Genomic DNA, 24,010 nt, shown 5'->3' with positions numbered 1-24,010 from the left:
GTGCTTCAGAAATTTTGTCATCAGCTTTACTTCTGCAAGTGTTATTCTCACACAGTCATTACATATTGAGTGTAATGATGTATTAGCAGTAGATAAGAGTTCAGTGGTCATAATCTGTGTAACAAATTGTTACTGGCAACATTAAGGAAAGTAACTGTGCAAGACATAGTGCACTTTTTTTTCTTTTTTTTCTTTGGGGGGGGGGGGGGGGGGGAAGAAATAACGTTTTGAGAGCAGATGGTAGTTTCGATGTGCTATTGGATTGGTAAGGCACACAGGAATTACTATTCACTGCTTATTTGCTGCTTACTGATAAGCCTATAACTGTATACAAGGTATACATAAAATGCGGGAATACTTTCAATTATTTACTGCACAAGAACTAGACATTGTACAGATGTCATACATATTGCATTTTGAAGAGAAACTCTGAAAGCTTTTTTTACAAACATTCAATATGTGAACCATGAGTGACCCAGGAGATGTCAATACAGTAATCGAATTCTTGCCATACCCGTCCCAGCATGGCGTCATCGACTGTGGCAGTCACTGCCTGTATTTTCTCATGGAGCTGTGCTACAACACTTTGTAGAGGCGGTACACGACACCAGATCTTTAATGTGTCCCCACAGAAAAAAGGCACACGGATTGAGATCTGGTGGTTGGGGAGGCCATTTCGAAACAGCTGTCCCCTTCTGTAGCACAGCCGATCCATCGATGTGGCAGCTCCGTGTTCAGGTACCCACAAACTTCACGATGAAAATAGGGTGGATCCCCATCCTGCTGAAAGATGCCTGGAGAGTCCGATTGCATTTGAGGCATCAGCCATTGCTGCACACTTGTTTTTGTCAAACTCCAAAACACAGAAAGCTCACTCCGCACCTGAACTCGTGATGTTTGCGACTAGCACTGACTATCGACAAATGACCAAACTATGTTGTGGTGTATACATGAAAATAAACTTTCAGGGTTTCTCTTTAAAATGACATATTTATGCTATCTGTACAATGTTCGGTTCTTGTGCAATAAATAAATAATTGAAAGTGTTTTCGGACTTTATGTACACCTTGTATAGTGTTCAGTTAGAAGATAAAGTGTTACGTGACAGATCGGTGTTGATGACTTACAAACACGTACTCATACTACAGCTCAGGAGTATTTTGTTGTGGGATGTGAATATGCGTTGACTAAATCTTTCCAGAATGCTGTCGTAATGTTTGTTACATGTGCACCACCTTTTCAGATTGCCAATTGTTTTCATTTACTAACACAAATGTTAAGTATTTGTTCTTTTGTGTCATGGTGAGTGCCAGAGTTTTCAAAGTTTGTGGAATGTGTTTTCTTTCCACCCTGGCCTTTTTTTTATCAACTGAAATTTAATTTGGAAGAAATGTGCAAGTTTTGCCAGAGTTTGGCTGTTGTGGCCAAACATCTCTTACCTGCTTGCAATAACAATCTGAGAGTGCATTTTTACAGAAGTTGCAAGCCATCTGCTCTACTTCAACTATGTTCTCTCAAACAGTTAACATTCTTGCTACACATTATGTGAATATTGTGAGGTAATAAAGGGTCTCCATAATTTCTTGATTATTTGATCAACCATAATTGCAGTAAATTTATACAAACAAAATTCCTTGAACCTTGACCAGTTGAACTTTGTTACAAAGGTTCATCATCACTGAGGCAAAAAAAGGGGCTTGGAAGCAACTGGTTTTAAGATATTCATAAACTTTTAATTGCTCGGTGGAGTCACTGACTTTTCCGACATCAACTTATTTCTCATTTCTGAAATTCTGGTACTAACCATATGCCTGATGCTGTGCTGCAGTAATGATCACTGCGCGTAGGGAACATCACAATGTGTCGCAATTTGAAATGTGCAGACCTCCATGGTTCTCATATTTGCGGGCTGGTACTTAGCAGACGGTTGCCTTTTTTTTATTGTTTGTAGATGAGGAAGGTAGTTGCAAATGGTAAGGATTTGTTTTGCTGTTGGGAACACTGATTGGAAGCTTTGTAGTGTTACCCTATTTACCTGTGCTAAAATGCCTCCAGTAGCTGCACCACTGCCATATCTGGCTGAAAAGTGATTGTCATTAGTAGGCTATTGTAAATAATGTGGTCAACACCAGGTTTACAGTCCAGAACACTTTAATTGCACTTTGACGTTAAAGAACCTACTGTTTATTTTCAGCTCGAGTATCATCTATCATAATTTATGCACAGATAAATCGTTAATCCTTTACTACACTCTGTTGATGTTCTATTAATACAGTTGTTGAAGTGCAGTAACTTAACATAGACGTATTAGTTCAGTGAATCGTTCACACATTCACTAAATAAAGCTTACAAATCTCTGTCCGTGAAATCTAATGGGCAACTCATTACAAAAATTATGCACACAGTAAGTATAATTTGGAAATAATGATTCACAGTCCAATACTGTTGTCACAGTTTTCACATTGTTCAAGGTTTACATAATTCATGAGATTAAGTACAAGTTCACAGACAATCACTGAAATACAGTCACTGTATAAACTCTTGAAAACAGAATTTGGGCAGAACTGCACCTTTTACGACATATGATTTGTGCTAGCTTATCTGCGTACATTGGCTGTAATTTTGAGCACAGATCTTCTGTACTTCTGTTAGTTACAATTCCAGATTTCTATTATAGAATAACTGAATGGTGGAATAGACTTGTTCGACTGAAAACTTTTATCTAAAACAATAATTTCTATTAAATCAGACTGGTTAGTTTGCCAAAATATGGGGTTCTATTTCAGTAACAATATTTTAGTCAACAGTGTTAATTACTCTGAAACTTAATGAGTGCAGTTGTTACTAATGTGTATTTCTTTTGCAACATCCTTTTACTGTTGTCATAGATTCAGAGAAATTGTCACAAAAACATACATTCTGTCTGTGCAGACAGAGGCCCTGACAATCAGCAAATGGAAAAATAATTCTAAGACCCTCTGAGGAAGCCATCTAGGCCACTTATGTGCTATTTTCACCTGAGATTGCAACTATTGCCCAAAGAACTAACACTCCCATCCACTGCACCATCAACTATATTTTTGCCTTGCTGGTATGCTCCAGAATTGTGAACTTCAGTTTATTGGGAGAGTTATAGGAGAGTGTTGGTCATCTTTAAAGGAGACCACTTGTAGAACACTTAGAGTGACCCATTCTTGAGTACTGTTCAAGTGTTTGGGACCCTCATGTGGTCAGGTTAAAGGAAAACGTAATTAATTCACTTCAACTGCTTTGTTGCCCTGGGTAGCTGGTACTTCTCTCTGCTGTCAAAACTGGTCAAAAACAGTTGGTGATAGGACAATTCCAGTAATGTAGACCTGTCCAGTTGCAGTCTCTCAGGTTTCTGTTAAGTACAGGTAAACGAATAGTTATCTACTGGTCTTACTTATAGTTCTAGCTATGCAGTCGTAATGCAGTAGATCTCACCTCAATTAGATAATTACCAATCGGTTGATGTGGCAAAAGGATGATTAACATTAAGTCACAAGATTAGTCACTATGTTAGGTGATATGTAACACAATATTTTTCAGATTGAACATATAATGTAACTACAGCATCATATTGCACAGTGAAAGTATGTTCGTACTATTTGACACTGACTGTTACTGCATTCAATTGTTACCATCGCAGAACACCATTTTCACAGTTAATCAGTCATTGAAGTCAAATGTGAACTCATGTTGTTAAAGCAATTACGAGATATTGTCATTGATTTAATAAGCACACATGACAGAATATGAAATTGTACTCAAATGTGGTACATTTTACGACCTGTTAAGACTGCATCAAATTTTTCCGTACTGAGTGACATAGTTGTTGCCTCTGTGATTTATGGCCGCTTGTATACTCTGGGACTCAAATGGTCATGTAAAGACTGGTATGAGAACTTTCTATTATTTCAAGAACTACATAATACTTCAAAAATCAGCTATGTTGAATGTGGTTCTTTTAAAATAATTGCCGGCCAGTGTAGCCGAGCGGTTCTAGGCGCTTCAGTCTGGAGCCGCGTGACTGCTACGTTCGCAGGTTCGAATCCTGCCTCGGGCATGGATGTGTGTGGTGTCCTTAGGTTAGTTAGGTTTAAGTAGTTATAAGTTCTAGGGGACTGATGACCTCTGATGTTGAGTCCCATGGTGCTCAGAGCCATTTTTTTAAAATAATTGCAAGCTTTCACTAAAATTTGGTTTATAAAATGTTACTGTTTAAAAATTTAGAAAAATAGGATGATACTATTATGCTTCCGCAATGTGAATCCCCTTGTTTACAAATATAAGCACCATATTGAAAATCATAGTAAATTATATGAAATTATTAATTACTGTATTAATTAACAATTGGTGTATGTCATACTGTACAGAAAAATTAATGTAACAAAGGTAGGCAGCTGTAGGTCAAAATCTGACAGTGGTTAGGGCAAAATATGCGTGCACTGTGGAAAATCAGAGTGCTTAGCGTTTCTAGGGCATAAGTCATTATTTTGTATTCTGCCAATTAGCTTATAGGTTTTCCACTTATTGAACTTTAGCATTATCTTCAATTAATTGGATAACTTTTAATTAACATAATGTATACCCAAACTAACAGAATCAGTGGAATCCGGCGGGTGAGAAGAATAAGCTGAACAATGAATTTAAATTTAACTTGGCCTGTCACCTGGTTTTTGTGCACCTATCACATGTTACATAAACAACTATATTATAGATTAAATAAACTTTGACATAAATCTATAATTATTGAGTGCTAATGACATAACAGATGTGCAGTACCTGTGTGTTATGTCTCAGGCATTGAAGCAGTTCAATGGCATGGTGCAGTATTTGTTACCGGGAGGTTGTCAACACACAAGTATTATGGAGAAGCTTTGCAAACTCAAATGGGTATCCTTGGAGGGAAGATAATGTTCTTTTCATGATAAAATTTAGAGAATGGCATTTGAAGCTGAATGCAGGATGATTCTACTGCTGCCAATATACATTTTGTGTAAGGATCAGAAAGACTAGGGCTTATACAGAGGCTTATAGACAGCCATTTTTCCCTTGCTCTATTTGTGAGTGCAACAGGAAAGAAAATGACTATTAGTGGTTCAAGATACCCTTTGGCATGCACCACACAGTGGATTGTGGACTATGTATGCAGATGCAAATGTAAATGTACATAAATACCAGGTAAGTGAGGATTAGCGATTACTGTCAGAAGAAACAATAGACAAGAATATGGAATTGGTAATGCATATGATCAGGACCAATGTGTCTTATTCTTTGGACATGTAATCAGAACAACAGAAAACAGAATGGGTAGAGAATAATACAAAAACTGTGGGATAGTAAGAACAACATTAAATGGATTGCAGAAATTGAGGCAGTTGGAAGAGAACTCCATATTACAGTAGATGACCTAGAAAACAAAACAGACAATACCAAAATACAGCAAGAGGGAGTTGGGGATGGGATACCAGAAAGACTGAAGACATATTGAACAGGCACAGGAGCAAAGAAACCTATGTAATAACACATTATAATAATTCATTGTATAACTATTGTACTATAGAATAACAACAACTCCTTGTATTAACCATTGTACAGTGACCTAGAGTGGTCCATTGAAGGCCATATTGCAAATTTTGGTATCACATTTTTATAATCTTGGCAAGTTCTTTGAAATCAAATACTGTAACCCACAGTATCTCTACTGTATGTGAAAATGGTTTTTTTTTGTGTCGCCATCAGGGTTCATGTAATCCTTTGTCAAAATATCTATTTAATTTTAAATGTTCTCAATGAGAAATGCATCAAAATGCACATTGGTTATGATGGCATTTACATTTGTGGGCAGGTCGTTAGAGTATTTTATATTTTTCTGTTATAGACTACTAACATAAGTCTGTACTTCCCTTGATCATGTTGAGCTGACATTTTTGCACTTAAGTACACACGCGATAAGAGAGATGTGAACTGATATCTGTTGCTGCACCTGCTCTGCCAGGTATATAACTGGCAGGATCAGGACTGGATTTAGCAGACTGAATGTACCAAACATAGATAGAACAGAGATGATGTATCCTTAGTTTCTCCATTACAGGAATGTGGTTATTAATGGAAGCTGTGAACCATGTTATCAAACTATACATGCAGTGATATGTGAAGCCATTGAGCGATATTGTGGAAAATATTGCTACCAACAATTAAGCATGTGAACTTATGATGGAGTCTTCAAGTTAGCTTTTTATGTGTGGTTATGTATCGTGTACGAAGCTTGATTATTCCTTTTGATGGAAGAAAAGTAAATAATACTCATTTGTCTCCTACATTATCTAGTGCCAAAGTTATTTTCAGTCTTTCAGCTCAAATGAGCAGATCATTTTCTTCCCTCCTCGCTTCTTATTTTTAAAGACACATGGACATTTCAGGCTCATTTCGAATTACTGTCCATTTAAATTTCCTAATGCTGGTGTTACAGGCATCAATGTTTGTCCACTACACGAGTTATAAGTTTCAGACTTCTCAAAACTGACTGGATGTGTTGTCAAATGAAAGAAAGATGTACATTTAGATACTGATATGAATATGCAAGTTTTGACAGATGCCATCAGTGTAGCCAATGTCTCATACCAGTTTGCACTATTAACCTAAAAGAGCATTGTTTCTGTAGTTGTGAGTAATCATTGGTTCTGCCTGGTACCCTTATACAGTCAATATTGCACATAATTATTACAGTGTGAAGGACTGGAAGCATATAAGAAAGGTTCCATGATTACTTGATTTTCTGTCATTGTTTAATTGAGCAGTTAGCTTACTGTGTCATGGATTACATATCACAATCTGCACTTTGTGTCACGCTGTTGTTCTGACTTACTTACACTAATGTTACAGTGTGTTTAAGTTTGTGTCATTTGTCTGTAATGAGATTAGACAGGAAGCAATATGCAAGTTTGGTTACATGATATCTCTTGTGGCCAAATATCTCTTACCCGCTTCCAGTAGTAAGTTACATTGTTACAGAGGTAGTGTTGTCAGGTTTAACTGGTTCATTGATTGCTTCTGGCAGCAGTGAAGGGACTAACCGTTCAAGCTGTGGGATACTTAGGATGGAGGAGGAGCATAGTTGTGAGCAAGTCATGGTTCAAGAGCATCTGTGTGCACTGCAGGTTCTGTAAGGAGTAGACCAACATCTATTCACTATTCTTTTACTACGCAGTACAAAAATAATAAACTTACTTAATATTTCTGTGTGTGTGTGTGTGTGTGTGTGTTTTTAGTGGTGGAGACTGTCGTAATACTGTCATACATATCGGCAGTGTGTGCTCTTGCATTAACATCCATGAGAAACTATAGCCCTTTTTCTGTTAAATCTGTGAAAAAAAATTGCTTTATATTGTTCACATTCATATCAAATGTTGTGATTTGATGCAAGAAGATCAGCCCAAAAATTCATCTTGCACACCACACTCTTATTTTCATACTATGCAGATACTCATAAATGTTGTGGGTGAGAGTTTTCAGAACTTCCAATGTCTCTTGTACAGTTTTAATTTACTCTAATAAATACAGTAATGCTTCTTCAGGAAAAGGAGCCTTTCAGGATCAATACCTTCCTTTTGCACAGACTGTAGTAGCCAGTTGCATTAGTGAAGTTGAGCACCAGTACTTGAATTATTCAGTTGGTACACTGTTGTTAGTTGCACAACTCTGTGAGCAGATGCTACTGACACCATAGTCTGAAGTGACGATCAGTTATTTTCCAAAACTACTCCCAACTTGTCTACTCTACTGCTTATATAGTAGCATCCTTTGGAATGCTCAAATGTTTGCATTTGCTGACACTGTGTTACAGTTTTGTCCTGGTCAGGAAAAAGTGGCAGACTCATCACAATTTGTAGTATTTGTTTTCTTTCTACCTCTGTGTTTGCATCAAGAAAATTAAATGTGTAATTTAGATGCTGAAAGGAATAGACAAGTTTGTGCCAGATGTTGGCTTTTCTCATGCTCAAACATCTCTTATCTACTTGCAGTAACAACCAGTGAGTGCATTGTTACAGAAGTTGTGAGCCACCTGTTACTCTCTGTCTGGTTGTAGAGAGGTGTACTAGCAAGTGAGCATTCTGCTTCAATAAATGTAAATACATAGATTATCAAACACCAGTCTTTTTCCTGGTTGCAACCAAAAACTACTGAGTAGTACACACGTTTTCCAATCATGGTGTGTCATTGGTGGGGACTTTATAATGATCCAACAATCAATAGGGGTAGTTACAATTTTGTATGTGGTAGTGAGACAAGGCACCCTGCGAAAAACTAGTCATATGCCTTCTCTGAAGAATACTTTGAATAGACAGTTTGGAAGCCCACTTGTGCAGGAAGTGTATTGGATGTTATGGCAACAAAAAGAACTGTCATTTTCGAAGATGTCCATGTTGAAAGTGGTATCAGTCACCATGGGTCAGTTGTAGCAGCAATCATTGCTCAGGTACAAAGGGCAGCTAAAGCAGTAAAGTAGACAAAAAGGCAATATGTATTATTTATTGCTGCAACTCAGCATCTTCGCTATATGGTGAGTGCAATTTTCCTTTTCGTAATATTGTTACATTCCATCCTGGATTTTCCATTGTTTGAAGAACTAATCATTTAGGTCTGGACAGGACCATGGATCCAATGGTGGCTCAATTTTAAACAAGTAATTAATCATACACTTGATGGATACGTAACTAGAAAAACAGTCCAAGTTGGGAGGCACCTCCTGTGTTATACAGTTGCTGTAAACAAACTTCAAAAGAAACATTGACCACATCATAACAGGTGTGAAGCAAAACATATGGTTATAGATAGATGTTGAATGAAAGTTGTTTATCTGTGAAGAGGGCAACATTTTAAGCATTCGGTGACTATTACAGCTGAATATTATCAAAACATTTCTCTCAAAATCCAGGAAATTTTGGTCATATGTAAAGGTTTCTAGTGGCACCAAAGTTAGTTTCCAGATACTCATTGATAAGGCAAGAACTGAAACTGAAGGTAGCAAGGGGAGTATAGCCCCAATTTAATTTTCACATCACCACAGAGGTAAGCAGATGTTAAGTGTCAGCAGCATTGAGGAACACCGGAAATTGCTGTAATTGAAAAAAAGCTCATGTCCCAATTGAATCTCCATCAGATTCTGTACTGAATATGTGGTTAAATTAGCTCCTCTTTTTACCTCAGTATACCATAGATCCTTCAAACAAAAAACTGTGCGCAGTTTCGTATAACTACAATATCAATGAGTCGTAACTGGGATTAGTGAACGCAAGGTCATTGTAGCGAGGCTCAAAACCATATCAACCAAAACCACAAAACAGCAGATAAAAATTCGGCTGATGCCTTCCTAAGAGAGGGTCTCCATTCCTTCCAAGCTAATTATGTAAGTGTAGACCAAATATGGCTCAAATTCAAAGATACAGTATCGACAGCAATAGATAGATTCATACCACATAAGTTAATAAGAGACGGGACTGATACACCATGGTACACAAAACATGTTGGAACACTGTTGCAGAAGCAACGAAAAAAGCATGCCAAATTCAGAAGAACGCAAAAGCCCCAAGACTGGCTAAGTTACACAGAAGCTCAAAATTTAGTGCGGACGTCAATGCGAGATGCTTTTAATAGTTTTCACAATGAAATATTGTCTCAAAATATGGTAGAAAACCCAAAGAGATTCTATTCGTATGTAAAGTACACCAGTGGCAAAAAACAGTCAATACAGTAACTGCGTGATAGCGATGGAAATGTTACCGATGACGGTGCCACTAATGCGGGGTTACTAAATACAGTTTTCCGTAATTCCTTCATGAAAGAAGACGAAGTAAATATTCCAGAATTCGAAACCAGAACAGCTGTTAGCATGAGTGACATAAAAGTAGATATCTTAGGTGTTGCGAAACAACTCAAATCACTTAAGAAAGGAAAGTCTTCCGGTCCAGATAGTATACCAGTCAGGTTCCTTTCAGAGTATGCAGACACAATAGCACCTTTCTTAGCAATCATATACTACCGCTCTCTTGACGGAAGGTCTGTTCCTAAAGACTGGAAAGTAGCACAGGTCACACCAATATTCAAGAAAGGAGATACGAGTAACCCATTGAATTACAGACCCATATCACTGACCTCAATTTGGAGTAGGATTTTGGAGCATATACTGTACTCGAACATTATGAATCACCTTGAAGAAAATGACTTATTGATACATAACCAACACGGATTCAGAAAATATCGTTCTTGTGAAACACAACTAGCTCTTTATTCCCATGAAGTAATGAGTGCTGTCGACATGGGATCTGGGATCGATTCCATATTCCTAGATTTCCAGAAGGCTTTTGATACCGTTCTTCGCAACTGACTATTAATCAAATTGCGTGCATATTTAGTATCGTCTCAGTTGTGTGACTGGATTCATTATTTCCTCTCAGAGAGATCACAGTACGTAGTGATAGACGGTAAATCGTCGAGTAGAACAGAAGTGATATCTGGTGTTCCGCAAGGTAGTGTCATAGGCCCTCTGCTGTTCCTGATTTATATAAATGATCTAGGTGATAATCTGAGCAGCCCTCTTAGATTGTTTGCAGATGACACTGTAATTCACCGTCTAGTAAAATCATCAGACAATCAATTCCAATTATGAAATGATCTAGAGAGAATTTCTGTATGGTGCGAAAAGTGGCAATTGGCACTAAACAAAGAAAAGTGCGACATCATCCACATGGGTACTAAAAGAAATCCCATAAATTTTGGGTATACCATAAATTGCACAAATCTAAGGGCTGTCAATTCCACTAACTACGTAGGAATTGCAAATACGAGCAACTTAAATTGGAAAGACTACATAGATAATATTGTGGGGAAAACAAAAACTGCACTTTATTGGCAGAGCACTTAGAAGATGTGACAAACCCACTAAAGAGACAGCCTACATTACACTTGTCTGTCCTCTGCTGGAATATTGCTGGGCGGTATGGGATCCTTACCGGGTAGGTTTGACAGAGGACAACGAAAAAGTGCAAAGAAGGGCAGCTCGTTTTGTGTTATTGTGCAATAGGGGTGAGAGAGTCACTGATACGATATGTGGGTTGGGGTGTCGGTCACTGAAACAAAGGCGGTTTTCTTTGCAGCGAGATCTATTTACGAAATTTAAATCACCAACTTTCTCTTCGGAATGTTTAAATATTTTGTTGACACCCACTAGGCAGAAATGATCATAATAATAAAATAAGAGAAATCAGAGCTCGAACGGAAAGATGTAGGTGTTCCTTTTTCCCACGTGCCATTCGAGAGTGGAATGGTAGAGAAGTAGTATAAAAATGGTTCGATGAACCCTCTGCTAGGCACTTAAGTGTGAATTGCAGAGTAACCATGTAGATGTAGGTGGTCAACTCATACAAATACCAGTGTGTAATAACTTGTAGATTTGTGAAATGAAAGGATGAAAGGATCACATAAGCCCAGTTATAGGTAGAGCAGTTGGCAGACTTCATTTCAGTGGTAGAATACCAGAGAAATGCAGTCAGTGTACAAAACAGATTTAGCCCTAGGAGGAAAAAAAAGAAAAAAAAAACAACAACAACAACAACATTGCCTGGTGGCGAGGGGGAAAATCACCTAGTTGTAAATTTTTGTACAGTGCTAGGAGGGAGTGCTATGAACAATGTGTGTGTGATTGTGTGTTCATTACAAAATTAAACTGCATTAAATTTCATACAAAAACATCCTCTTCATTTATTCTTCAAGATTAATAGTTTTCAAGTTGCAGGGGATAGAAAAATTACAGATTATTAAAAATATTATTTCAATGTTATAAAATAAATGTTAATCTTTAAATGAAATGGATTAAAACAAATATTAAATGTTTGTACCGATTCTAAATGCATTAGAGCCATGTCAGGGGATAAATTATGTTCTGGGGGTGTAACGGGGTGGAAAGGGGGAGATGTGTGTGGCAGAAGAGCAAGAGGAGGTAGGTTCTCAGATTGTGTTCATGCACTTCCTTCATTCATAGGTCTGCAAACTGAAGAGCAAGAAGGGGATTTCTCATTCTGTCTACCCCACTATCTCACAAGAAGCAACTTCAGAGTGTTTCACAAAGTTATGCTGATACTCCCCAGTACCCCTTATGAACCACTGGTGATGCAGCATGCAGACATGCCCAGAGAGAGTTTATTTTCCACAACATACGAGGGCTATCCACAAAGTACATTACGTTTTGGAATTAAAAATAAAGAAAGTATTGTAAAATTTTTTTATTATATACAGATGAAAGCCACACTTAAATAATACTTTTCTACATAGTTGCCATTTAAATTAAGGCACTTATCGTAGCGATGTACGAGCTTGGCAGTTCCTTTGTCGTAAAATTCAGCCACCTGCGCCTCCAACCACGTGGCGACTGTCTTTTGGGACAGAGAAGGTGTGATTTTTGTGGATTTCCTGGAAAGAGGCACTACAATAAACTCTCAAAGGTATTGCCAAACTCTGCACAACCTCAGAAGAGCAATACAAAACAAGCGCAGGGGAAAGTTGGGCTCAAAGATCTTGTTGATTCACGACAACGCCCGGGCCCACACGGCAAATGCCACTCGTGAGGTTCTCGGATCTTTTAAGTGGGAGTTGTTTCCTCATCCGCCATACAGTCCCGAGCTGGCACCGAGCGACTTCCACTTATTCCCAGCAATGAAGAAGTGGTTGGCTATTCATTGTTTTGATGATGACGCACAGCTTCAAGAAGAGGTAACCACGTGGTTGAAGGCAGAGGCGGCCGAATTTTACGACAAAGGAATTTCCAAGTTCGTCCATCGCTACGATAAGTGCCTTAATTTAAATGACAACTATGTAGAAAAGTAGTATTTAAGTGTGGCTTTCATCTGTATATAATAAAAAAAATTTCCAATACTTTATTTATTTTTAATTCCAAAACGTAATGTACTTTGTGGATAGCCCTCATACACTATCACTACATGGAATGCAACTACGAGATACTAACAACACAAACACCAGAAACACAAAGGACATAATCTTACCTGAATCTCTGCTCACTATTCCACACAGTTAGAGGGGAAATTGATTCTTAGTCATCCTATAGTGCCTCTGTATTATTCTTCCGGGAAAGGCATTTCCCCAACACCAGCGCTGCTCGCTTTTCAGTTTACAGGTAAACTATACTGCCCCAGCATTTCCTGTTCAATTCTCTTATGTGAGTAGAGAAAATAAGTGAGCTTTTCTGTGGAGTGGAGTTATTTACAGTTAATTGAGTGCTTATCTGCAGTTGTTGAGTGAGCTATTACGTAATAAAGCTCAGCTGCTGGGGCTGTCAGCTGTGTGCCGCCATGAGGAGCTTGTACCAACTGTAACATGCTATCCATATCTATTCGACAATGCCAATTTCATTGTCTCCACTGTCTGGAATACTTTTCACCACCTGAGGGGTATGAAATGCATCATACCAGACTCAGCTCACCCAACATCTGAAGGGGCTAAAGACTTAAATTGTCCCCCTCTGCAACAGAAATAGGTCACCCAAGTGTTACTGAACTTCAGACATTTCAGCATAAGTCAAACAGTGCATTGCAGCAATTACTGTTTTAAATTTGAATGTTTCATCAAACATATTCACATCTATATTGGAAGATATACTAGTTGCTGAAAGGAAAAGATTTATTCAGTCTTCCAATAACAAAATTAATGGTGAGAAACGTGCAGTAACTTTCTGGTTATTCATCAATTCACTACCAAGTGACTAAAACACAATTGTATGGCTTTACAATGTGCTACAAACAATAGACAGCTGCAAGGTGCCATATTTACCAATCAAATCCTCTTCCCACCACCACTACATGTCACTGAGAACATTGTACTTACAAGTTAAACACTTTTCAGTCATTGTTTAAAGGAACATTTTTTACACAAAAGCTCACTTAACAACTGCAAATAACTTCCCATTTAATAAACTGAAAATAACTCCGCTATATAAACAATGGTCCATGAAGTTATTTTGTCTGCATGCATAAAAGAACTGAACAGGAAATATAAGAGAGATATGGTTTGTCTACAAATTCTAAATCTAGCGATGTTCATGTTGAGGTAATTTGCCTTTACCAGAACACTACACCAGCTGTACAGAATGACTAAAAATAAATTTCACCTGTCGCAGAGTAGAACAGTGTGCAGAGATTTGTGCAGATTCTGTCCACATTTTTTTCTTGCATTAGTGTTATTAATGACTCAGATCAGCATGCCATGTAGTTTTAATTCAATGTGTAGAAAATATAGACCCCTCCGGGCATACCTGCGCATTGCATTGCCAGTGATGAAGGAGGAGGAGGGCCAGTATAACTTCGTGAAACACCCTGTAGGTGCTTCTTGTGAAGTAGGGGGAATCGCCTGCTCGATCTTTAGTTGCAGATCTGTGTAAGAGGGAAGTACTAGAGGTTGAAAATACCGCTTCAGTTGTATGAGTGCAGAACTTCCTGTTCTCTACTCATAGGTAGCGCACCGCACCTAGTACACGTCCACTGCGGTGCTCGGGGTCCACAGCACAGTTGCGACACTTGTGGATGGGCTTATGAGAGCCCAAAACTGGCATGATAATAAAAGAAATTTAAAAGTGAAGCGGTATATTCAACCTCTGGTGTAATGCTTAGTTGCAGATGTTCTTCCAACAGGATTGTTTGTAAAGGGGAAGTGCATGAATATATATGTGCTTCTGCCCATATGTCCTCCTCCTTGATCCCCCTCCAGCATGTTACACCAACAGAACAAAATTTGTTGCTTAATACGCCTCTGATGCACTTATTTATGCTACACACATTTAATATTTGTTTTAATCCCACTTCACTGATAAATGTTAATTTTATAGCATTAAAACAATATGTTTAATAATCTGAATTTTCCATCTTCTGCAATGCAGAAACAATTAGTTTCCAAGGAAAAATGAATAAGACTTTTTTTTTTAATAGGAAGATAAATGTGGTTTAATTAGTGTAGAAATGCTGAAAGAGAAAATTGAGTTACTTCAGTAGTAAAATTTAAAATTGTTCTAAGGAGCAAAGTTGCTAAGTAAAGCTGTTGCTCCCCAATTTGATTCAGTACTCTTCAGTAGTTATTCAGTCTACCCATAAAATTGTCAGCATTCTTCAGTTACACCACACGTCTTGTTTGTACTGTTTATTCCCATGCTTTGATTCCGATTAAGATTACATTCCTAAGTGTATTTCCAAAAGAAACACCACAGAACTTCTCAACAAATTCAGTTTTTGGTTCTTCTAGTAGTTTTCCACTTTACTGGTTCTCCCCCTTGATCTTTATCATCCTCTGCATTGTTACAACTCTTGACAGTCTTACACATACTTGTTGGTTTGGGAGGGAACCAATGTGTATAAGTACTATTAGTTAAGAAAACCATTCACCGGTGGATGAAGGTATAGAGTAACTGCTTACATTCTATTAAAATAGTCTGAAGGTATCCAGTTATATCGTGTGTGTGTGTGTGTGTGTGTGTGTGTGTGTGTGTGTGTGTGTGTGTGTGTGTAAGAATTGTTCCTCTCTTTGTGATGCACCGTGCATTTGTTGTAGTGTCTCCTGTTAAAGTTGATTGCGCGCATCTAATACATTCCTACTCAGTAAACAAAACTTTGATGAATGATGCTCTTCTTCTATGAATTTCATGTAATTTTTCCATTAATCATGTGAAGTAATAGTTATGGGTGGAACAGTAATCAAGACTGACTGAGAGATATTTTTCTGAATGATGTCCCTCATTGATGAACTATATTTGGAATCATTCTCCCTATGAAGATCAACTTAGGCTCTACTTTCTTGACAGTTATGCTGCCTAAATATATTATTTTTGTGAGTGAGTGACTAAAGATTTGTTTCATGTATTGTAGTTCTACAAAGCTGCTCATCTTGCCTTTTCATGTGTGTTACGTATGTTTGTGTATTAAGCACTCTATTATGCAATACTCAGCTGTATCAGTATATTTCATTAGAGAGACAATTGATTTCAGTCTACGATCAGACCATTATTGGGTCCAGAGACATCCCTGCTATGGACCCAATGATTCTCTGATACTAGACCTAAATTCGTACTCTCTTATAAAATGTACTGCTAAATCTGTATAACACCATCTTCATAAAATATTTGTTTATATAATTTAAATATTGTATCACTGGATATACTGCCAATTAGGTGAAAGTGTTCCTGCATTGCAAGAAAATTTCCCACTGATTGCAGTTATTTGTGAATTAAAACATCATCTATGAGCAGCCTGATAAAGATGTTGGCAATATCTTCAAAGTTATTTATAAATACCATAAATGGTAAAAATATTTTGGCACTGTCTCTCCCTTGTGAACAATGTATAAAATTTGTATTTTCCCTGCTATTCGCAAGCATTCAAACAGGAAGGCACAGACTTTGGCAGATGTTGGCTATCACTGCCTGCAATCTGATACACTAATTATCTGCAGCTACATTGCTACAGGAACTATAAGTCACAAGTTGTTTGTTTGAAAATATTGCACTCAAACTGTGAATGTGATGCTTTCTCTAGTGTGACACTATGAACAGGAAGGGCATTCTCAGATTGCTTTATTTGGTGGCCATTTTTAAATTGAATCTTTTAGGATAATGTCTCATAAACTACATGTTATATCTATTCTAATTCAAAATGTTTTGTTATTTTGATTTACTAACATTAATGACCAATTTTGTCTGCATTGCTGATAATGAGATGATGAAATATGCAAGTTTTGCCAGATGTTGTCTGCTTTGGACAATCATCTCTTACCTGCTTGCAATAGTAATCTGTGAGATCAGTGCTTCAGAAATTTTGTCGTCAGCTTTACTTCTGCAAGTGTTATTCTCACACAGTCATTACACATTGAGTGTAATGATGTATTACCAGTACATAAAGGAGATCAGTGATTATAATCTGTCTAACTAATCACTACTGCCCCAACACTGAAGAAAGTAACTGTGTGGGGCATAGTGCACTTGTGATTTTTTTCATTTTTATTTACTTATATATTTTGGAGGGGATGGGGTAAGTTTGGGGGAAGAAATAATGTTTTGAGAGCAGATGGCAGCCTTGGTGTGCTATTGTTTTGGTAAGGCACACAAGAATTACTATTCACTACTTATTTACTACTTACTGATAAGCCTATGACTGTATATAGTGTTCAGTTGGAAGGTTAGGTGTTACATGACAAATCGGTGTTGACGACGTACAAGCAGGTACTCGTACTAGAGCTCAGGTGTATTTTGTCGTGGGATGTGAATTTGCGTCTACTGAATCTTTCCAGAATGCTGTTGTAATGTTTGTTATACATGCTTTTCAGATTGACAGTTGTTTTTTTCATTTACGAACACACGTGTTAGGTGGTTTTATTTTTTATTATTTTTTTTTTTATTTTTATTTTTTTCCCCCCCATCATGCTGAATGCCAGAGTTTTCAAAGTTTGTAGACTGTGTTTTCTTTTTACCTTGCCTTTTTTTATCAACTGAAATTTAATTTTGGATACTGGAAAAAATATGCAAGCTTTGCCAGATTTTGGCTGTTGTGGCCAAACACCTCTTACCTGCTTGCAATAAAAATCTGAGGGTGCATTTTTACAGGAGATTAGTCATTTGCTTTACTTTGAGAATGTTATTCTCAAACACCCAATATTCCATTACATGTAATGTGAATATTGTGAGCTAAGAACTTTTTATTCATTTTTTAAATCTCTGAGTAATTGATTAGCATTAATGGCATTGAAATTTATACAGAACAAAATACTTTCAACTTTGACAGTTTGACTTTGTAACACAGGTTTTTCATCACAGAAAACAGTCTTGGAGGAAACTTCTGGGTTACAGTAAGGTCCCTGCATGTTGGAAACAGCAATACTCCAGAATAGGGCGTACAAGCGTGGTGTAAGCAGTCTTGTTTAGTAGACTTGTTGCACCTTCTAAGTGTAGTGCCAATGCTTCGCAGTCTTGGGTTTGCTCTACCCACAATATTATCTATGTGATCATTCCAGTTTAGGTTATTTGTAATTGTAATCCCTAAGTATTTAGCTGAATTTACAGCCTTCAGATTTGCGTGACTTACCGCGTAATCTAAATTTAGCTGATTTCTTTTAGTACTCATGTGAATACGTCACACTTTTATTTATTCAGGGTCAATTGCCGCTTTTTGCACCTTACAGATATCTTATCTAAATCATTTTACAAGTCGTTTTGATCATTTGATGACTTTAAAAGACGATAAATGACAGCATCATCTGCAAACAATCTAAGACGGCTACTCAGATTGTCTCCTATGTTGTTAATATAGATCGGGAACAATAAAGGGCCTATAACACTTCCTTGGGGAATGCTGGATATTACTTCTATTTTACTCGATGACTTTCCGTCTATTACTACAAACTGTGACCTTTCTGACAGGAAATCACGAATCCAGGCGATACTCCGTAGGCACACAGTTTGGTTAGAAGACACTTCTGAGGAACGGTGTCGAAAGCCTTCTGGAAATCTAAAAATATGGAATCAATTTGACATCCCCTGTCGATAGTACTTATTACTTCATGAGTATAAAGAGCTAGTTGTGTTTCACAAGAACGATATTTTCTGAATCCATGCTGACTGTGTGTCAATAAATCATTTTCTTCGAGGTACTTCATAATGCTCGAATACAGTATATGTTCCAAAACCCTACTGCAAATAGACATTAGGGATATAGGCCTGTAATTCAGCGGATTACTCCTACTTCCCTTTTTGGGTGTTGGTGTGACTTGAGCAATTTTCCAGTCGTTAAGTTCGGATCTTTCTGTGAGCGAGTGGTTGTATATAATTGCTAAATATGGAGCTATTTTATCAGCATACTCTGAGAGGAACCTGACTGGTATACAATCTGGACTGGAGGCCTTACATTTAAGTGATTTAAGCTGCTTCATTACTCCAAGGATATCTACTTCTATGTTTCTCATCTTGGCAGTTGTTCTTGATTGAAATTCAGGAATATTTACTTAGTCTTCTTTGGTGAAGGAGTTTCGGAAAACCGTGTTTAATAACTCTGCTTTAGTGGCACTGTCATCAGTGACTTCACCATTGTTATCACGCAGTGAAGGTATTGATTGCGTCTTGCCATTGGTGTGCGTTATGTTTGACCAGAATCTCTTTGGGTTTTCTGCCAGATTTTGAGACAGAATTTTGTTGTGGAGATTATTAAAAGCATCTCGCATTGAAGTACGTGCTATATTTCAAACGTCTGTAAAACTTTGACAGTCTTGGGGATTTTGCGCTCTTTTGAATTTGGCATGATGTTTTGTTGCTTCTGCAACAACGATCTGACCCATTTTGTGTACCACGGGGGATCAGTACCATCACTTATTAATATATGCGGTGTATATATCTCAATTGCTGTCGATACTATCTCTTTGAAAACATTCCACAACTTTTCTACACTTACATGATCAGATCGGAAGGAGTGAAGACTGTCTCTTAAAAAGGTGTTAAGAGCATTTTTATCAGCTTTTTTAAATAGATTTACTTTGTGTTTCTTTTTGATGGTTGCAGGTGTTACGATATTCAGCCTAGCAGCAACTGCCTAGTGGTCGCTAATCCCTGTATTTATCACAATACTAGCTATTTGTCCAGGATTATTTGTTGCTAAAAGGCTAAGTATGCTTTCGCAACCATTTACGCTTCAAGTGGGCTCATGAACTAATTGTTCAAAATAATTTTCTGAGAAAGCATCCAGTACAATTTCAGATGACGTTTTATGCCTGCCGCCGGCTTTAAACATATAATTTTTCCACCATATTGAGGGTAGAATGAAGTCGCCATCGACTATATTTGTATCAGCAGGGTACTTATTTGAAATGACTCAAGTTTTCGTTGAACTATTCAGCAACTATATCTTCTGAGTCGGGGGGGGGGGGGGGGGGGTCGGTAAAACGATTCTATTAATAGTTTAGTCCGATTTTCAGGTATAACCTCTACCCGTACTATTTCACACGAACTATCTACTTCAATTTCGCTACAAGGAAAACTATCTGTGATGGCAATAAATACTCCACCACCAACTGTATTTAGTCTATCCTTTCTGAACACTGTTAGATCGTTTGGAGAAATTTCGGCTGAACTTATTTCCGGCTTTAGCCAGCTCTCTGTACCCACAACTATTTGAGCTTCAGTGCTTTCTCTTAGGGCTTGGAGCTCTGGTTCTTTCCCAACACAGCTACGACAGTTTACAACTACAATACCAATCGTTTTTACAACTACCTTATCGTGTTTTACCTGATCACTTTTAGACGGACACCCCTTCTGTGGTTCCCTGAGACATTCTAACCTAAAAGACTGCCTGCTAACCATGTAATTGCCTCCTGTGTGTAGTAGAACCCTGACCTATTAAGCGGAACCTGGAAACCCACCACCCGATGGTGCAAGTCAAGGAATCTGCAGCCTACACGGTCACAGAACCGCCTGAGCCTCTGATTCAGACCCTCCACTCGGCTCTGCACCAAAGGACCACAGTCGGCTCTATCGACTATGCTGCAGATGGTGAGCTCTGCCTTAATCTTGGAAGAAAGACTGGCAGTCTTTATCATTTCCGTTAGCTGCCCGAAACCAGACAGAATCTGCTCCTATCCAAAGCGACACACGTCATTGGTACCGCCATGAGCCACCACCTGCAGTTGGCTGCACCCTGTACTCTTCATGGCATCCGGAAGCACCCTTTCCACATCAGGAATGGCTCCCCCCGGAATGCACATGGAGTGCTTTCTGGCTTCCTTCCCCTCCTTGGCAGCCATGTTCCTAAGCGGCCCCATTACACGCCTAACGTTGGAGCTTCCAACTGCCAGCAAATCCACCCTCTGTGAATGCCCAGACCTTGCGGGCCGAGAAGCGTCCTCTGGAACAGGGTGGATGATTGCATCTGGCTCAGAGACATTGTCAGCCACAGATAATGCCCAAAACCTGTTCGTCAAACGAACTGGGGAGGCCCTACGATCGGCCCCTCGGAAAGTTTTTCGCTGCCTGCCAGACTTTGGAATGATCTCCCACTTGACAACGGATGAGGGATCGTCCTCAGTGCAGGCAGCACCCGGGGCGATCACAGCAGTGGACCGATCAGGGGACACACAGGATGTGCTCGATGTCCCTTGCATCCCTGCGCTCGATCCCCCACAGTGATGCCCCTTGGCAGCAGCCTCAGACTGTGTAACAGAAGCCAACACAGTCTGTAGCTGTGAGGGAAGGGTGACCAAATCGGCTCGCATTTGTACACAACAATCACAGTTCCTATCCATTACTGCTATCGCTCCTATTTTAAGCTCTTAAAAATATACAACAAACGAATGGTGTACTCGCTTCATTAGTAGCAGGAACTAGCGGTGCGCTCTCGCTGACGGTCCAACATATATGTATGGCACCTCCATATGCAAATATTTTTATGAGCCATCTAGAAGAAACCTTTTCTGAACATCAATACCTTAAACCGCTTGTCTGAATCAGATTCTTTAATGACATCATCATGATGTGACATATGGCCTTCACTCTTTTCTCTGGACCCACAATACCTATTCCCAAATCTATCACATGGTCCTTATGATGTTGAGCTGCCTTCGTGGGAACTGATCTCAATTTCTGTGGTTCTCCATAAAATCTTCTCATAATACAAATGTGCCAACAATCAAACAGTACCTGTGCTTTGACAGCTATGAACTGTTTCTTGTCAGAATATCCCTTCTCTGCAGCTTTGGTAACTATGGATGCTATCTGCTGTAGCAAGCAGGTTAAGTTTACTAGAGCCAGTTAGTGTTTCCTCAACTTGACCTACATGGCTGTTCTACCATAAATCCATTGTTGATGTCCATGAGTGTTTTATATTTGTTGCATTTCAGTGATTGATTGAGAAAGGTTTATTAAAGTAAGATTTTTTACTACTGTTGTTACTGTTGTTTATATTCATAGTCGTTTGGTGTGTGTCCTATGTAGGTCTCATTTTGTAAATGTTTTCTTTGTATGGGAAATCCGTTTGTACAAATGCATGCGTGTGAAAAACTGGAAAGCTGTGAGCGTTATCTGTCAAATAATTCCTGTGTACAAGTGAGTAGCATAGTTCTGTGACTTGTTACTCGGGGTAGGCTTATTTAAGTTTTGTTTCTGACAATGAGGTCCTTGCATTTAGAACAAAATACTGGGTTCGATCAACATAAGAGTTCTTTGGACCAGTTGCATACCTGACATATTTTGTTAACATGTAGATCTGTGTTGGAGTTAGCAGTATAAAACTGAACTGAAGGCTTTCCAAAAATGGGGAACGACAAATCAACGTATACTCCAGCCTACAGGACTGAATGAATGAATGAAAAGAGTGAACTGTTTTTTTATTGTAGAATGTGTTGATTTCTATAATGTAGTCATTCAGTCTTCAAGAGAAGCATTGTCTGCTAGTGTTATAAATGTTTCAGTACTTTGCAAAATATTAATGAGAGTAATGTAATTTTTTGGTGCTGTACCTGTGTTGAAAATTTTCTGAAAAACTGAAATGTCGGACACTTTTTATGGGCAAAGGGATTTAATGATTCTAATACTTTGCTTCGTTGGAAAGAGGAAAAAGGTCATTACTAGAATTGACCGTGAAGAAATCAAATTCTATAACTAAAAATCTTATCTACTTACTACATAAAGAAGGCATTGAGTTTGACAGGAACAGTGAAAAGACTGTTAAACATTGAAGGTTACACACACACACACACACACACACACACACACACACACAGAGACAAATTCACACAAACACAGCTTGCACATACATAGCTGCTGTCTCCGGCCACTAGAGACCAGTACACACACTCACTCTCTCTCTCTCTCTCTCTCTCTCTCTCTCTCTCTCTCTCTCTGTGTGTGTGTGTGTGTGTGTGTGTGTGTGTGTGTGTGTGTGTGTGTGTGTGTGCGTGTTTCAGAAGCGGGATTTTTTTTGTCTGAAAGCTTAAATGTGTAGCACTATGTTCATTGTGCCTCTCTGCATCTCAGTGCCTCCTGAATGTGATGAGTAGCAATCTATCATTTTCATATGTTATTATTACATCCAGGGCTTTCCATTGTTTAATTTTACCACTTGCACTTGGACCAAATTATTTGTGAATTACAACCTGACATTACAGCTTCAGTTTCAGTGAAACTGGAACTGCACAGTGGTATTTCAGAAAAATCTGTTAATTTTTTGCTTAGTCTTGGAGTGAGTAAATTGAAATCATAATCTATTGCATGTATGAGGAAAGAGGCGTTCCATATTATTCACATATATTTGATTGCATATTTCTGTTTTCAGATTCATCCTAAGGATGTCAACAAGTTTCAGCAAGCCTACTGCAACCTGCTGAGGGGAAATTTGGATGGACTGAAGAAACTTAAGAAAACGAAAACTAAAGCAAAAGCTACTCAATAATGTTGATGTATTTGTATATAACTGAAATATTGTGTTAATTAAGAGTCTAATTTATGTTTTCTATGAGATGTTCCTGACGTGTTAGTCTCTGAATGAAAAAGAAATTTTTTGTGGAACTGGTTTTTTACCTTTTATTTAAGAGAATGGGTACTTGACTATAATATGTTGTTAGTACATTGCCTTAGCAGTGAGTAAAATCCACTTCCTTGAATATATCTTGTTGGAACATGACTTTATTCTAGAGAAAAGTATAAAATATAACAGCACAAAAAGAGATCATTAAAATGGATCAGACAATTGATATGTATAACTTATCTGGGCCTATAGTTTTAAGTTTGTAATTGCTATGGCAAAACAGGGACAAACAGTTAGTGATTGTAGTTCAACGGACCTCTATCTTATTACTGAGTAAAAATGTGATTCTGTTTGTTTCAGTTACATTGATAGCGTTGTATGCTAGCTAGTTTGACAAGGGGTTGTTACTTTTTTGGCTGTTATATAAATATGAT

General features: G+C 38.2%; 1 protein-coding gene across 1 annotated transcript in view; it reads left to right on the top strand.

The window, feature by feature from the left end:
• Nucleotides 1-23,617, top strand: part of LOC124796147 (signal recognition particle 14 kDa protein) — a 43,177-nt gene extending 19,560 nt beyond the window's left edge. The window contains exon 4 of the mRNA XM_047260242.1: nt 23,385-23,617. Coding sequence (XP_047116198.1) covers nt 23,385-23,501 — 117 coding nt within the window. The 3' untranslated portion in view covers nt 23,502-23,617. The remainder of the gene's footprint in view (nt 1-23,384) is intronic.
• The last annotated feature ends 393 nt before the right edge of the window (nt 23,618-24,010 follow it).

Source organism: Schistocerca piceifrons, chromosome 1 (assembly GCF_021461385.2).
Source record: "Schistocerca piceifrons isolate TAMUIC-IGC-003096 chromosome 1, iqSchPice1.1, whole genome shotgun sequence".
NCBI classification, from domain to species: Eukaryota; Metazoa; Arthropoda; class Insecta; order Orthoptera; family Acrididae; genus Schistocerca; species Schistocerca piceifrons.
The sequence above is the reverse complement of the archived record's forward strand: the minus strand, read 5'-3'. Positions and strand labels throughout refer to the sequence as shown.